At 39.0% G+C, this 16312-nt stretch overlaps 1 protein-coding gene across 27 annotated transcripts in view; it reads left to right on the top strand.

Annotated features, from left to right (window-relative positions):
- The window catches only part of DTNA (dystrobrevin alpha), a 338390-nt gene that overhangs the window by 240505 nt on the left and 81573 nt on the right, over positions 1-16312 (top strand). For 26 of the 27 annotated variants that reach the window (XM_073898312.1, XM_073898313.1, XM_073898311.1 and 23 more), the window contains one exon: positions 5486-5699. In XM_073898312.1, coding sequence (XP_073754413.1) covers positions 5486-5699 — 214 coding nt within the window. Of the gene's footprint in view, positions 1-5485; positions 5700-16312 lie in introns of those variants that run through there. The other variant, XM_073898334.1, reaches the window with a different exon arrangement.

Raw genomic sequence — 16312 nt, 5'->3', positions numbered from 1 at the left:
ATTATTTTTACAATCATTGGTACAATACTTTGGAAAATAATAGGCTTAATAAATGCTTGTTCAATTGAATTTAGTTAAATTTAATTTATGGTATGACAGCTATTGAGCCAACAATTACTATACCTCATTTTGAATAATGATGCTGGTCTACAAACACAATTTAAGGAAAACTGAATACTTTTTCCTAATGGGCAATAGATGTACTGCCTGGGCCTCTGAGGATTGGCATGATATCCTATTTGATTTTATACCCGAAATATGTTGTAGACCTTTTCCTGAAGCTCTATTCCATCAGGCACCTTACCCAGGAAATTAAAGTGAAACTAAAATGTTATCTTTGTAAGTTATGATGCTTCTCTCCAAGGATCCTTAGCACAGAGAACAGTCTTGGTGATAAAGGTATATACTGTGGGAGCAAGGGAGTGTTGACTTTGGAAGCATAAAATAATTTGGTGAGCTACTCAGATGTTGTTTCAATTCATATTTTGAAAGATATAGCTCATGGCTCATGAATGGAAATCAAATACAAAAACTGCATTTTATTAATATTTTCTTTCCCAATTCAGTATTGGTCAATGTGGCTAATATCTTCAGTGTAATCACATCAAAATGCGTTTGTTGACCCTGGCAAAGCATACCACTTAACTGAATTTCTCTTCCCTAAGAGCTTTTTAAACATGGTTTTGTCATGATTAAAGGCCTGAATAAGGGCATAAAAATAAATTATTTATTTGAGAAAATCTTAACAACTGGCCAATTTGCCTGTGGCTTTCTTGACCACAATCCTTGTTCCCAGGATTCTTGTGATACCTTTTAAATAAATTCCTCTAGCTCAAATGAGCATCAATTTCCTGTTCTTATCTCTCGCCTCTTTAAGTCATGCTCCATAGCCGTGGTTCTCAAACATCGTTGCTTTTCAAGATGACCTAAGGAGCAGCAGAAACCGGGGATGCCCTGGCCAAACTCCAGACCTGTGGAATCAGAGGCCACAGTTTGAGACCCGCTCACTGCTCCAAAGAACACTTCTTATATATATATAATACCTGAGATTGCCTGGATTGAAGACAAACTATTGAGGCTTTGTCTACTTTCATTTATTTATGAATACAAACTGTTAGGTATTAATGTCCAAAATTTACACTAATATTATTTTTAAGATTCTAAGTACTACTTTTAAGAATACATGTTTATATTTGATATGGTTAATGTTAACCAATTAATTTTATTATACAAACCGTTGCTTTATCTAGTATATTAGTAACAAGTGTACGCAGTAATGTAGATGAGGAAACCCCACTTCCTATGCCTGTGCCTAATAGCAGGTGCTTATGATGAAAGCTTGATGGATATTTAGTGAAGTGTGCACAGTGCCATCTAGTGGTATGTAGTCATCACTGCACAACCTAAATGTCTTCATTTTCTAAAATGATCTGATGGCTCAAGAGTAAACAACATGTTTATACAACTGTCAGACTTTTAAAACAGACTTCCTAATAGCTTCCTTATGACTCTCAACTTAGCACATTTCTTAGCGTTCCTATTTCATTAAGCAAAAGGCTTGTGATCCCCTTTCAATAATAATTAATGGATATTAAATGCTTCTTATGCACTAAGCACAGTGTGAAGTGCTTTATATGGATTATCTCATTTGATCCCCACAATAACCCTGCAGTGGAGCAACTGTTTTTTGTTGTTTTTGTGGCGCAACTATTATTGTCCCCATTTTACAGATGTGGAAACTGAAACTTAAGGACGTTAAGTGACTTGCTCAAGGTCAGTAGGAGAAGTTGGTCGAACCTACTGTCCAGGAACTTGCACAGTTCTGCACTGTGATCTGCACCTCCCAGAGTAGTTCCCAATGAAATAAAATTTCCAAGAAGTCTCTGTGAAAGAGGGCCTTCCCCACCAGGTCTCTAATGATCAAATATGGCAAAATCTATTCAAACTCCACTAACTCAGAATTTATGACAGTTAGACTGAATAGTATCTGCTTTTGTGGCTGGGATATAGTTTAAGCTTCTTTCGTATTGCCTATATAGTATATGCTCAAAATGATATGTTAATTAGGTTATTGAATTTGAGGGGACTGTGCTAAAACTTAGGTTTGGAGTCACAGATCTTGGAAATTAGTAAGAGGACAGTGTGGCTGTAGATCAGAAGGTGTTTAATTATTTTGACACTAATAGCTATCATTTGTTGAGCACCGATGGGCCAAACTCTGTGGTCAGCACTTGTCTATCCTTTTTCTCTTTTCTCCTCATTACAACTCTCTCTGGATATTATTCGTCTCCTCATTTCTAAAAAGGAAATAATAAAATGTATAGAGGAGAAATAACTTGCCCACAGTTTTACAGTTATTAGGAGAGCCAGGAGTGAAACCTCAATCTTTGTGATTACAAACTCTGCCTTTGCCACTTTTGGAAGAGAGGTGTGGATAATGTGCATGATTACGGTTTTTCTGTGTACTGCCACTCCTCTGCAAAAATATCATTTTCTCGGGGCACCTGGGTGGCTCTGTCGTTTGACTCTTGGGTTTGTCTCACGTCATGATCTCAGGGTCACGAGATCCAGCCGTGTTGGGCTCCACGCTCAGTGGGGAGTCTGCTAGAGGTTCTCTCTGTCCCTCTCCCTCTGCCTCTCCTCCCCACTTCTCTAAAACAAATAAACGAATCTTAAAAAAAAAAAAAAATACCACCCTCTCTGCTGGGACCACAGCAGCAGGCTCCAGCCACTTCCGCCATGCACGCTTGTCCATATGCATTACTCTCTTCCCTTAGAGTCTGAAATGACATTTTTAAGCTGCATTTCTGAGCATGTCACTCTATTTAAAACCCAAGTCTTCATACTTTCAGCATAAAGACCAAAAGACTTGCCAGAGCTATAGTGCTTCTCCAGCCTTATCTTGTTCCTCTGGCCTCTTCACAAACCATCTCGTAATCCCATTTTGTACCTAGCACCCTGTCTGTCACGGTAGGTCATCATTTCTGATTATCTGTGTGATTGAGAATCATGTCTCTATCCCCACCTGACTGTTCGTTCTCTGAGACAGGAACATCTTTGCATTCTGCACCCAGACATATCCCCAAAGGACTAGATCCAGAGAATCTATAGATCAAGCATAAAGGAAATAAATACAGGAACCCCAGTTCCCACAGAAATTAACTTAATTCCTCAAGAAATTAAATAAATAAATAAACAAACAAACTTATAGATGCCATCTCCTTGGGAGTACCTTGGTTGCCAAATTGAAAAACTGAATGAATAGCATTAAGAAACAATTAATTTCCTTGTTCTGTGATCTCCAGAGAAGGTAATAAATTTGCAATCACATAAATCTGAATTTATCCAAATCTAATAAACATTTAAGTATTTCAGTTGGAAAGTGATTTGTATTCTTCTGTCCCAAATCAGAGATATGCTAGAAAGTTGTGTGTTTGGTTGTTGTTGTTGTTTTTTACATGATTCACATTGTTTGTTTGTTCAAGTGTAATGTACTGTCTCAGTGTATCAGGCATTCCCACTTTTGACTTCGTGATGTTTTCCCATTTAAGGAACACCATCCCTGCTTTGTAGATGAGGAAAGTAAAGCTCCAAGTCTTTGAGGCTAAGAGGGCGTGCACTTGGAGGAGGAGGGCCATATTTGGATGTAGGTCTTTGGACTTCAAGTCCAGTGTCCTTTGGGGCTCCCAAGTCCAGAAGTTCAATAGATATTAGTTTTGTTTTTTAAATATAGTGTTAGAAATGAACAAAGAGGTAGGAAACTAAAACTTGAGAGTTGGTAGCAAAGCATAGATGGAGTGCCCATTTCTCAGGAACTGAAATGTGAGTATGTATTCCACTGAGAAAGACAACAGATTTGTTTTCAAATGCAAAGGTGTCATGAAAAGTGAACCTTAAAGTGAACCTTTGGTGAAGTTGTAGAGAAACTGGAATTTTCATACACTGTTGATGTGGATGGCAAATAGTACAACTATGTTGGAAAACACTTGGGAAGTTCCTCAAAAATTAAGCGTACACCAACCATACAACCTAGCCACTTCATTTCCAAGTATTTACCAACAGAAATGGAAGCATATGTCTATACAGATATTTGCACAAGATTGTTCATAGCAACTTCACTTGTGCTCACCTAAAACTGAAACAACCCAAGTATCATCAACAAGTGAGTTGGTAACTAAATTGTGATATACCCACACAATGTATATTGTTCAACAATGTAAAGTAATAAACTATGGATGCATGCTACAACATGGATGAGTCTCAAGATAACTATACCAAGTAAAAGAATCCAGACCCCCCCCAAAAAAAAGAGTACATACTTTATAATTCCATTATAAAATTCTAGAAAAGCATCTTGGAAAGTATATCTGTGGTTGCCTGGGGTGAGGAGTGGGGTGAATTAAAAGGAGCCAGAGAAAACTTTTGGGGCTGATGGAGACGTTCACTGTCTTGATTGTGGTGATGGTTTCTGGGATATTATAACAAGACCTCAGCACAAACAGGGAAGAAAGAGAAATGAAGTTCCTGACTATCCTAGTGAAAGTAACCATGACTTAAGTTTTGGGAGCTACTCAACAATATAAGCCAAAACACTGTTTGTTCTTGGCCAGGTTAAGTGATCTGTGACCAAGTTCTGCTGCTGCCTTCTAGAGATTACTTTTCCTTTTTCCCCTGCCTCTCTTCCTGCCTTCCTTAACTTTCCCTTCTTTATTTCAAACCTTACACTACGAAAAGTATATAAATGAATGAAAATAGTTTAAATAAGTACAGGTTTGATATCTTTTCAAACGCTAGAATTTGAGTGTTGGTTTTCTCTTCCTTTTAAGGGGTCAGTGTGCACAATGGGAAAATGCTTTCAAGCCAGACAGACTTGTTAATTTTAATCACAAGTGCTATATACTTCAAAGTTGCTAAGAAACTAGATCTTAAATGTTCTCACCACAGAAAAAGAAATGATAATTATGGGACATGACATGTTAGCTAATGCTATGGTGGTAATCACATTGCAATATAGAAATGTATCAAATCAACATGTTGTACACCTTACACTTACGCTTACATGATGTTATATGGCAATTATAGCTCAATATTTTTTAAAAGTCAGAGAGACATGAATTTGAATGCCAGTTTTGCCATTGACTGGCCTTGGACCTTGGCATTTGTCAGTTAACTTCCCTGGTCCTCAGTTTCTCACATGTAACATAAAGACAGTAGCTGTATTTCAAGGGTCATTTTGAAGATTGGCAATAACTATCTACTGTGGTTTCAGGAAATAATTTTTTTGCTGTTATACATTGCACATCAAGTCTTTGAGATCAGGCACTGTCTATGTACATTTACGTATGTCAACCTCTACAGGAGTTGAACACATATTGAAGGCTGTGAGGGGCCTTGACAAAACAAGACAGATGGTACGTGTAAAATAAGGAACTTACCTGTCCCTGCATTTGGGCTGATGTGTTCCCTCTGCTTTAATTGTGTGTAGTGCACCTGGTGGACATTTGGAATGTCATAGAAGCATTGCGGGAAAATGCTCTGAACAACCTGGACCCGAACATAGAACTCAGTGTGGCCCGCTTGGAGGCTGTGCTATCCACCATTTTCTACCAGCTCAACAAACGGATGCCAACCACTCACCAAATCCAAGTGGAGCAGTCCATCAGCCTCCTGCTTAACTTCCTGCTGGCAGCCTTTGATCCGTAAGCTCCCTCTGAATATCGGTTCCTCTCCACATGTTTGGTCTCTCCTTCCTCTTGTCCTTCTTGGTCTTTCTTCCAAATAATTTTCTGCAAGTAACCAACCACCTCTTCTTTTCTTGATCAGATACTTATCTTAATAAAGTCGCTCTGTGTTTAACGTCAATTTAAAATGCTATGGAAAAAAAAAAAAACTAGGGAGTAAAATAGTGCCATAGGAAGTTGAGGACAATTGTATTTTCTATGCTGACCTTTATTTAACGCATCCATGCTTCCGAGAAGCTCTGGTTGTCTGAACGTGTTGCGTGATGGCATGCCTATGGAGCAGTCTAATGAAGCATAAGGTGGGAGGATGTTTTTAACTCTCTTCTTTACAGGATGTCTAAGACAGTGTTTCTGAGGTGTCATAACAAGACCCTAGAGCAAACAGAGAGAGATTGACAAGGGTTTCTTGACCAGCCTAGTGAAAGTAGCCATGACTTGCATTAAGCGGATCGGTCAATAACGTGCCACATAAAACAATGTGATGCCGTCCACACACGACAGTTGAACCTCAGCCTCATTATCTTATAATTTCCTCTCATAAAATCAGAGAATTTCAGAGCTGGATGAAATATTAAAGACTGTTCTTCCAAATCTCTCATTTTACAGATGAAGGACCTGAAGCTCAAAGAGACTGTCACTTGTCCAGTGTCTCTCAACGGGTTAGTGGCAGAGTAGGGATTTAGGTACTCAGCTAAGATTTCTTCTCCAAGGCATATGTGGCTGTCTTGTGAAGTGTAAAAACTTCCCCAAATTACTTTATCAGCCTGAGATTTCAAAAGGTCTCTTGCTGATAGCCTCTAGTCTAGATATAGTATCAACATCTCCACTTTCACTACTGGTTTTGAATATTGGAAAGGAAAATTGCTAACTTGACCTTTCAGCAATCGCATTTCAAGACTCTCAAAAGATTTTGCTTAGTCTCATTGTTTGGCCAATGCTTGGGAATATTTAAGCCCAGCCCTGGAGATGTTCCAGCCAGGCTAATGTTATTATGCCACTCACAATAGTCATCAGCTGTCACTTTACAACCTAGAGTGCTAACAGAATTATTCGTGCTCGGTTTGATCAGTGTAGATTACTGTCTCGGGATGTTTATATTTTGAGTAATTCTCGAGCTGAAATAAACAGTTCTGAAACAAGCAGTCCAGCTTGATAGATCCCATGCTTAGCTTGTGCATACTTGAGAACTGATGTACTGCTTTGGCCTATAACCGAGTGGCAGGCAGGTGGAGGAGACTATGGTTCCACATGACAGGTGACAGAATGGAACCAAGCTATAGAACTGCTATAATGGCATTTCCATCCTGCCCCCTTGACAAGAGCATGGAAGCTTCCAGACTTGCCCCTAGTGTCTTCAGGGCACTTATCTGTTATAAGTGGAACAATGGAAAATATAAAAAGAGAAATATAATTCTTGCCTAATCTTAGAGCATTCCTGGAGGATTCATAAGGGCTCAAATGTAAAAAATAATTTGTATCCACTCCATAAATATAGAAATGGGGCCAGATTAACAATAAGGAAGGGGGATTTTGTGAAATACATGAGAGATATAATATATTTATATCTTTTATTTTATGTGATATAATATACCATACCTCATTATTTCTCATATTATGAGAAATATACAATAGAGTTAGGTTTTTCACTTCTGTTTGGAAATATTAGGAAGATCACTTTGAAAAAATGGGCTGTATATGTTCCCTAAACAGCTCCTGATAATTATTTCAAGATTGATGAATGCTAAACTTAAGGACTATCCCAAGGTAAGGAGCCATTGACATAAATGTTCAAATGGAATATTTGTTTGGTTCTTACTCTTCTTATGGATAAAAAGGGCCCTGATGTGTACTTCCAATAATCTCATTGTAGTAGATTTTTTTTTAAATATCCACATAGAGAAATCTCATTTTACAGATCTACAGACACATCCATATAGAGACCCCAGTCTACAGATACTTCTCTCTTCTCTCTCTTGACATAGCAAATGAGTATAGGCAGTTCTGCTGATATTCACATTTCCATCTGATGGTTTTTGAAATTCTAGACGATGTGAGATGTAAGCCATAAGGAAGCATCACTAACTTGGGAGAGAATATAACCAGAAATATTCACTTAGAAGTGAATATAAGAAGAGAAACTTAAGAATAAAATGAATGTTCAATTCAATTTCTTATAATAGTAAACTCCTATTTCTCCAAATAAGATGCAGTATGGAAATCTGATGTCGCTTCCTACCACCTATCCCACGACAGAACCCAAGTGTTTAAGGGAGCCTTCTGCATGTTGGTAGATGTGAATGAGCCCTAGTACGTGAAAGATATGTTGTTGCTGTTATAGAATCACTGAAACATTCGGGAGATTTTCTCTCATTTGCTGTAATTTAAATGAACATATAAAAACCAGGGGGAGAAAAATCTAAAATAAAATTAAAACCTGCATTCCAAAGAGGTCATCTATGTATATTTTTAAAAAGGAAAGACAGTATAGTGATTTAAATTCATGAAGAATGAGAATAAGAACTGCATTCAGAGAAACTTGGTCATTGTTTTAGTAGTGCCTTAAAATTCACCAGACCCAGCAAGGTGGAGTCCGCCATGACAATGGTAACTTGAAACGAGGCTCAAAGCCCACTGCACTTGGCTGTGGTCCTGAGAGCCAAACTTGCCTTCTCACAACATAGTTCCCCCGAAATAGCACTCCTTCCTTCTCTCCCCCAAAGAAACACTGGGTCTCAGTTCTCACATGGGCATGCTTACTGCAGACCATGGTCAGTCTGCTGGTTGCAAGGTGTCTCCACCAAGTCAGCCTCTTAGGAGGTATAGAGTGTGTAGCTACATATGCAGGATGATTTCTAGAATGTTAGGGGCTAGCATTTGTGCCCAGTGGCTCTACCTCTGCTTGCCATTCTGTCTCTGAATAGTCAGGCTCTTGAGTCTAGAAGATTTTTGTTCTTCCTGACTTTCCTTCTAAAAATGGCTGTATCTAGCGGGAGTCAACCAGTCATCAATTACCAACCGACTGCTAAGCAGATCTTTCCACCCCAGACACTCTCTTCTCCAGGGTCCCTAGGAAAATGGATGGGTGCACCTGGGAAGAGTGGGAAAGGAGATGTCAGAATCAGGGAGCAGGGACTGAGAGGGAAGAAAGATATTAGGAAACAGCCTGAGCCAGTCTGTTCATCTCGTCTCTTTGTTCTGCACACCCCAGGAATGAGCCTGCTGCCTTCCCTTATTTGCTGACAGCCTGGCAGCAGCTTTTCTTCCCACCATTACTATTATTTTTAAGGAAATTGAGAGTAACAAAAGAAAAACAACGTGACAGCAAGTTACAAGAGGACAATATTTTTTTTTCAACAGCTTATGGAGGGGTAACTGTGATCTTGAAAATAATTCTTAAAAGTCTCTAATGACCTTTTGGAGAGGAGGCGGTCACACACTGATCCACTGGGAAGCCCTTCTCCTCTCATGGCTGAGCTGACTCCCCCTGCCCCAGACCTCACTCTTCCTTACACATGATTCTGCTCTTCCCTTACGGTGCATGTCTTACTGTGTGTATGACTGCCTCCCACAAGCTACCGCGCAGCAGGGCCATGTCTCACTCTCTGTATGCACAGCACCTGAGACAATATCCAGCTCAGAATGAATCTGTGAATGAATGAATGAATGAATGAATGATCAATGATTGACTTTTCTTAGCTCATTACACTGATTTCTTTTCATTCTTTTTCTGAAATCCAGTCCTCCTTAATCTCTAGTATTTTACCCAGACTAGTGAGTCCAAGGTTGCTCTGACATCTAGGTTCATAACCTCTATTTTTACTTCTGCTCCACAAGAGAAGAAAATCAGGTGTCTATGGCTACTAATGTGGGGGTATCCTATTTTCACAAAAAACTTCAACGTAGTTCTCTCACTCTCTTCTTACTTCCCTGGGAAACACGAACAACTTCACACTGTTGACTTAATTTCATTTCAGTTCACTAGAACCTTCCTTCTTAGGGAAGTTTCTCCTCAGGTAGATTATGTGACAGTGGCCTTGTTTTTAGCAAATATTATTTTCACATATATTCAGTCATACAAATATTACAGTCAGGACAACAATAAATATTAAAAGCAACAGTGATGTTCCTATTTTCAGATGTCAAGCTGTATTGTTAATGCCACTTCTCCAATGATAGTAATAATATACTAATTGTAATAACAGCTAATATGTTGTCAGCATTTCCTGTGTGCCAACAACCCTCCCGGTCTGACACAATGTGATTACAGGGAGGTGAAACAATGCGCACGTCATACAGCTTCATCCTAGATGAGGTGAGTGGGAGAAAAAAAAAATCCTTTGTTTCAGGCATCAGGGTAAGTTCAGCTCTATTTGTGCTTTCTGTTTCATTTGTTTTTTAATGAGATTAGTGTACATTTTTTCCCCCAGACCTACCCTGCTTTTTCAGGATATTTTTATTAGGCTCACATTCCTCACCTTCCCAGTTTGCGCTATTTAGACATATCGAACAGAGTGTATGCAAAGGAAATATTTGGACTTAACTCATATTACATTGTAGATTTAGTCAGTTTTACGACAGCCATCCAGAACTCCAAATCTGTCATATAATAGTCTTTCACAGAGAATACAAAATCCTGGTATTTTCCTCTCTGCTTGACATATTGCACCTCGCTGAGCCATTTGAACATCCAGTCCTGCTGCTGAGCCCCTCTGCCCAAACCCCCTGGTGCTGTGAAAGGTACCACAGCGCTATTTCAGCTGCGTGGATATAAAATATTCTGGAACTCTGCCAAAACCTTTCTGCCTTTTGAGTTTTAAAAATGATTTTGATGGGGGTGCCTGGGTGGCTCAATCGTTAAGCGTCTGCCTTCGGCTCAGGTCATGATCCCAGGGTCCTGGTGTCGAGCCCCTCATCGGGCTCCCTGCTCAGCGGGAAACCTGCATCTCCCTCTCCCACTCCCCCTGCTTGTGTTCCCTCTCTCGCTGTGTCTCTCTCTGTCAGATAAATAAATAAAATCTTTTTAAAAAATGATTTTGATGTTTAATGCAGGATGTACTACAAAGTACACGGCCCTTTCTCAGCGCACCAATGAAATATATCGTTCACGTTTGAGGCTATGAGGATGTGTGAGAGCAAAGGAAGAAGAGAAGAGGTCTCTAAAACCAAATATTCTTCTCTCTTTTTTTTTTTTAACTATCTATATGGCTAAAACTAGATATTTAACATGGTGTTCGGTGATTTTTTTTTTCTTACCACATCTTAAATTCAAGATTTCCACAGAACATTTTCCTCTAATCGCTAAAATTTTGTTTTAGTAGAAAAGACTTTTTTCCAAGTTTCTTACATGTCACGAAAATAGGATCTCTTTTCAAAGAAGTTTCACAATTGTAGATAAAATGAACAGCCTTAATGTCACTCACCTTTATGTCAGACTTAGACTTGGTGTGAGGGGCAAATGGAATTTCACAGGGGTAAAGTTCTGGCCCCTTCCATTCTGGAGAAACTCCTGCCAAACTCACGTGGCCGGGTGTTGAGGAATTCTCTTCCCAAATGTTTTGCTAACATGATGGGAAGGCCAAAGAGATGCCACAGCCCCCTGAAAGATTTCTGTCTGTTCACATGTTAACTTCACTAACCCCAAAAATAAGAGTAATTATGTATGTATGTGATCACTTCAAAATTCAAGGTATCACACGAGTGCACAATCTAAGATTAAGGACCATAAGGTCAATTTTTGTAATTTCACCCAAACACTTAGCATTTCTCAATATAAAACTTAAGTGGTAAATCAAATTTCTTTTCACATGCGCATTCATTAATTTAATTAGCATGTATTAAGAGCTTGCGTTGCACTAAGGGCCACGCAGGATAGGCTAGGGATGAAAGATAAGAAAGGTGAGATCTCTCACCCTTTCAAAAATGTGTATTAAAGTTAACTGCTTTTGACTCTTTTTCTCCAATAGACTGTGAGCAAATTGGGGGTAGGAGCCATTCCTTGTTCACCTTTATATCCCCAACTTGCAAGGCATTGTCAATAAATATCTGTTGAGTTACAAAATGAGTGATCCATATGAACAAAATTATTCCCAGATAAAGACATGAGTTATGATAGAGGCGTGTTGTGAAAGCCAGAGGAGGAAACAATTTTCTCAGCTAATTAAGCCACCAAAATGTGTGAGAAAGAGCAATTTGAGTTCTGTGCTCATCAAAATGCTTACCAAATGTTTTTGTGAAATGTGTTGGTAAAAGAAGAGCTTCTGGTTTTAGTACTCTTAAATAGAAAAATAATTCCTCCAGCCTGTTCCAAAAAGAATCAGTCAGAATTCAAATCTCATTTTCAACAACTTAAAATTTATCAGGGGATTCTATAATTTCAAACAGGAAACTCGCTTGGCAACTTAGAGAAAATTTACATTCTGTTCCGAATTCAGCCTAGCCTCCCAGACCTAGCAATATCTATTTGCTGTTTTCCCTTCTTGTCAAAAGCAGATTTTTCTTCCCAGACAAATTTTCCCTGAAACCAGTACCTTCTTAGTTCAAAGAAATCAGTTTGTCTCTTTGTGAGGTCATGGAAAAAGTCCACTGTAATGCAGTTTACTCACTTTTTATTATGATGAGTCAAGCTTTAAAGTAATTTATGTTTTTAAGAGACTCTACAAATCTTTACATATAATTCAACCAAAGGGTAAGTGCTTTCTGGTTTCCATTTTTAATCAGTCACCTCTTAGGAAAATTTGAAAATTTTCAGAGTGAGAAAACAAAGTATAAAGGAAATAAAAGATTCAAGGAAACGTTGACTTATAAAGCAATTTCAGTTTGTACTTTTGCTAATTTTTTTGATTGTCTTAAATACCCTTTAAGGTATTAATTATATGCTGGTATAGCGATTTAATTGAGTGGTTTTTGACCTCAAGCTAGAACAGGAAAGTGAAGTTTGTACTGGCAAGAACTTCAGGATAGCTGGCCTAAAAAATAGAATATATTACATTATGCCAAAAACCAAATAATGGAAAAAAGAGGAAAGCAATGTATTATGAATTGTGTTCTTGCTCTACACTGAAAGGGAAAATATTAAAATAAATACAATTTTTACTTTAAAAATAAAATTTTTAAGAAAAAAAGATAGGCTAATAGTAAATTTCCTTTTAAAGCTCTTGCTGTGCCGTACACTACTAAAGAATCAACTGCACTAGCAACTTTTATTCGCAAAGAATAGCTCATGTGGTTGGGTCATTGATTCTAGGGCCCCGCCCACCCAGGAAGTGGATCGTCCTGATGGATACTTCATCTAAGGCTCGCGGTATTCTCAAACACGGCTAGCTCTGCTCCGTCTTTCTTTAGTGGCACTCAGAACTGCACGTGAACTTGGAGATTTGCTGCCATAGCGTCTCATAAAAACAAGACAAGAGCATAGACTTTTTCTAGCACTCTTCCCTGGTGTGGCCGTTCCAAGGCTGTTTGGCCTGCAGCATTAAGGACAATCTATGTTTTTCATCCTCAGCAGGCTTTGGCCGGTCTGTTTCCAGAGTTATGGCCAACGGCCAACATTCCATATTTGCAGTTTGACTGCTTTACTTCTAGAGTCATTGCGTGTGCGTACTCACTTTGGAACAATATGTCGCTTTCCTGCTCGTTTGCACAAGACTCCTGGGAGCTTCCTGATATCCATCCTCATGAACTTGACTTTACACTTCCTAGATACTTAAGGGATTTCCTGAACTGTTCATGAATCAAACGGCCCCGGTCAGGGATGATGCCCAATGAGCATCCCCTTTGGATGTCCCAACCTCTCCTTACTCCTCGCTTCCTTTGTTAATGCCACTTTTTTCACCAAAAAAAAAAAAAAAAAGGGACCATGATCCCAAGCTGACCTTAAGTAATGGCCTTTGGTATGGAATCTTGTCAAAGGCCTTTAAAAAATCTTTTTCTCCCCACCTCCCACCTTTCTTCATCCTGTTATATCTACTGAAAATGTTCTTTAAAAAGATCCACGTGGGGCGCCTGGGTGGCTCAGTCAGTTAAGCGACTACCTTCAGCTCAGGTCATGATCCTGGAGTCCCAGGATCCAGTCCCGCATCGGGCTCCCTGCTCAGAGGGGAGTCTGCTTCTCCCTTCGATCCTCCCCCCTTTCATGCTCTCCCTCTCTCCTTCATTCTCTCTCTCAAATAAATAAATAAAATCTTAAAAAAAAAAAAAAGATCCACATGTATTTAAAACCTCGGTGTCCCCCTTTTCCATTGTGGAGTCATTCATCTCCACTCCTTAAATTCCTTCAAGGTTTATCCAATATCGGGGCTGAGCAAGGTCTAAACTCACCCACCAGTGGTGTGCTTCCCGAGATCTACATTCCTGCATACCCCCTGAATCCATCTTAGTGACAAGGGTCACCTTTGCAATCTGGCACACTGACTTGCATAACAATACATTCCAGTGGCCTAATTTCACCCTTGAGTTCCTGCAAAACTCTCATTGAACTGCCCTCCACTTGGTGATTTATCTAGATTTATTGTGTCAATTTGGCAGAATAGCTCTGATACAACCACTCCTGAATGTAATAGCATTAATCTTGCATTTCCAAGAACAATACAGAACTGGTGATCTCCCTATGATCTTCTTCATTAAAAACTAAGGTTTAAGAATGCATCTGTGAGCTATCATCATTTCATCCTGTGGAGAACTCTCTGTGCCAATATTACCTGTGGTCTATCCTCTTTCGTGAGTTAAATTGTTCTCTCCGATTCCTTGAAAGAAACTGGTATTGCCCTTAAAGCCTCACATATAATGCTCCTCAATTTCTCTGCGTTTTGAAGACTACTTTATCACTTTATTGCTCCTATTCTTCCACAGTTGGTAAATTTCCCTGTCCTCATAATTTGAACCATGTTTCAGCTGAGGAAAGGGAACTAATTATTTCCTAAAATAAAATTTTTGATACTTCTGGTTATCCATGCAATTGGGAATACAGTGCACATGGAATAATTTTGAATGAGGTTTTTTACAACATCGTTGCATTTTTCTTACAGCTACCTGCTCTAAAATTAGCAAACAACTAAGTGAGTGGTCATTCAAAATTCTAGGGGCACCTATTATAATGATTAGTAGTCATTAATTAACATAAGAAGTATATTGTTCACTAATTCTGGGGGAGACAGTGCTGAAGTGCAAGGTGCTAGGAATTCAACTAATTTAGAAGATATGGTCTCTGTCCCCAGGGATCTCACAGTGTGGGGTCACATTACATGCAGACATGTAAATAAACAAATTAAGTTCACTTAGTGTGACAGGTGCCAAATAGTAGATGAAAGTGAAGGGGAGAGCATTTGCCTGCACATTCCAGAGCCAGGTGAGTGATGATATTGAGCTGAGTCTTGATGAATAGGTGGGAGAGTCCTGGGCAAAAGGTGGTAGGAAGGGCAGGGGCTTTAAACTTGGGACTGGGGAGTGGAGTTCAACAGAAATGGTAGCAGATGAGACTGGAGAGAGCAGGTGAAGTCGTAACCATATCCTGTAGGCAAACAGAGGCAATCAGAAATTTAAATAATGAAATACTATAGTCGAATCTGTGATGTGAGTGTGCAAACAGAGAGATCATTTAAGAAGTTATTACAGTGTTCACACAAGAGCTGGTGAGGCAATGTCAGTTAGAATGGAAAGCAGGGAATGGGTTTAATATACAGGTAGGAGGTATATATGAGTCCCTCAGACATTTATTCAGGTGGTGGGAAATTAGGGAAGAGAACAAAGTCAAGGGTAACCCCTTCCCCGGCATTCATTTTTGGGTAACTAGGTACATGGTAAGTCCGACAGCCAGAAGAGGGACTGACAACCAGAAGCAGGTTGGTAGTGGGTTGGTCTGAGGATGATGGGACGGCTCTGTAACGATCATGGGTTCTACTTTGAACGTATTTGGTTTGACATGAAGTATCCAAGGCAAGATTATTTCTAATAAATAATTATATAGATCTGGTGCTTAGGCTTAGAAATACATATGGGAGAGCCACTAGGCTAGGGCTCAGTCACTTTTGCATTCTGGCTGGCTGTATTTGAGTTCCTATGCTAAGAAAGACTACAATAAGGATGACTAATAAATGATCTGTCTCTGGAGTCCAGTAATGAACAAAGACACAATTATTTATTATATCTTATTCTTCTAATCTGTCACATATATGGACCTTATTCATACAAATGATTTATTCTATATACTAAACTCTTGTCCATGCTTTTCTTACCTCTTAGCCACATTATTATTTTAAATAACTCCTTTGATCATTCTTAAGAGTAGCAACTATCAAAGAAATGAATTACTAATGGGGTACACTTACTGATTCCAAGGATACAAGAATAAACATCCCAGCTGGAAAATCATTTGGCTGAAATATTATACTTCTTACAGTGTGCCCTTTATATCACATTTTGTGAAGGACAAGTTAGTTATACTTCCTGAATCAATGAAGATTTGGCAGATCTGGTGTCATTTAGGTGGAAGGAGCTCAAACAGAGCTCTTCCTTTTGCCACTTTAAAATAGCAACTCTCTTTGAAAAGTAAATATATCACATACACACAGTCAGCT

The sequence above is a fragment of the Callorhinus ursinus genome, unplaced genomic scaffold, assembly GCF_003265705.2.
Source record: "Callorhinus ursinus isolate GAN/ISIS: 27379988/994484 unplaced genomic scaffold, GSC_fseal_2.0 scaffold11, whole genome shotgun sequence".
In the NCBI taxonomy this organism is placed as follows: Eukaryota; Metazoa; Chordata; class Mammalia; order Carnivora; family Otariidae; genus Callorhinus; species Callorhinus ursinus.
This window is presented reverse-complemented; position numbering and strand designations above follow the sequence as displayed.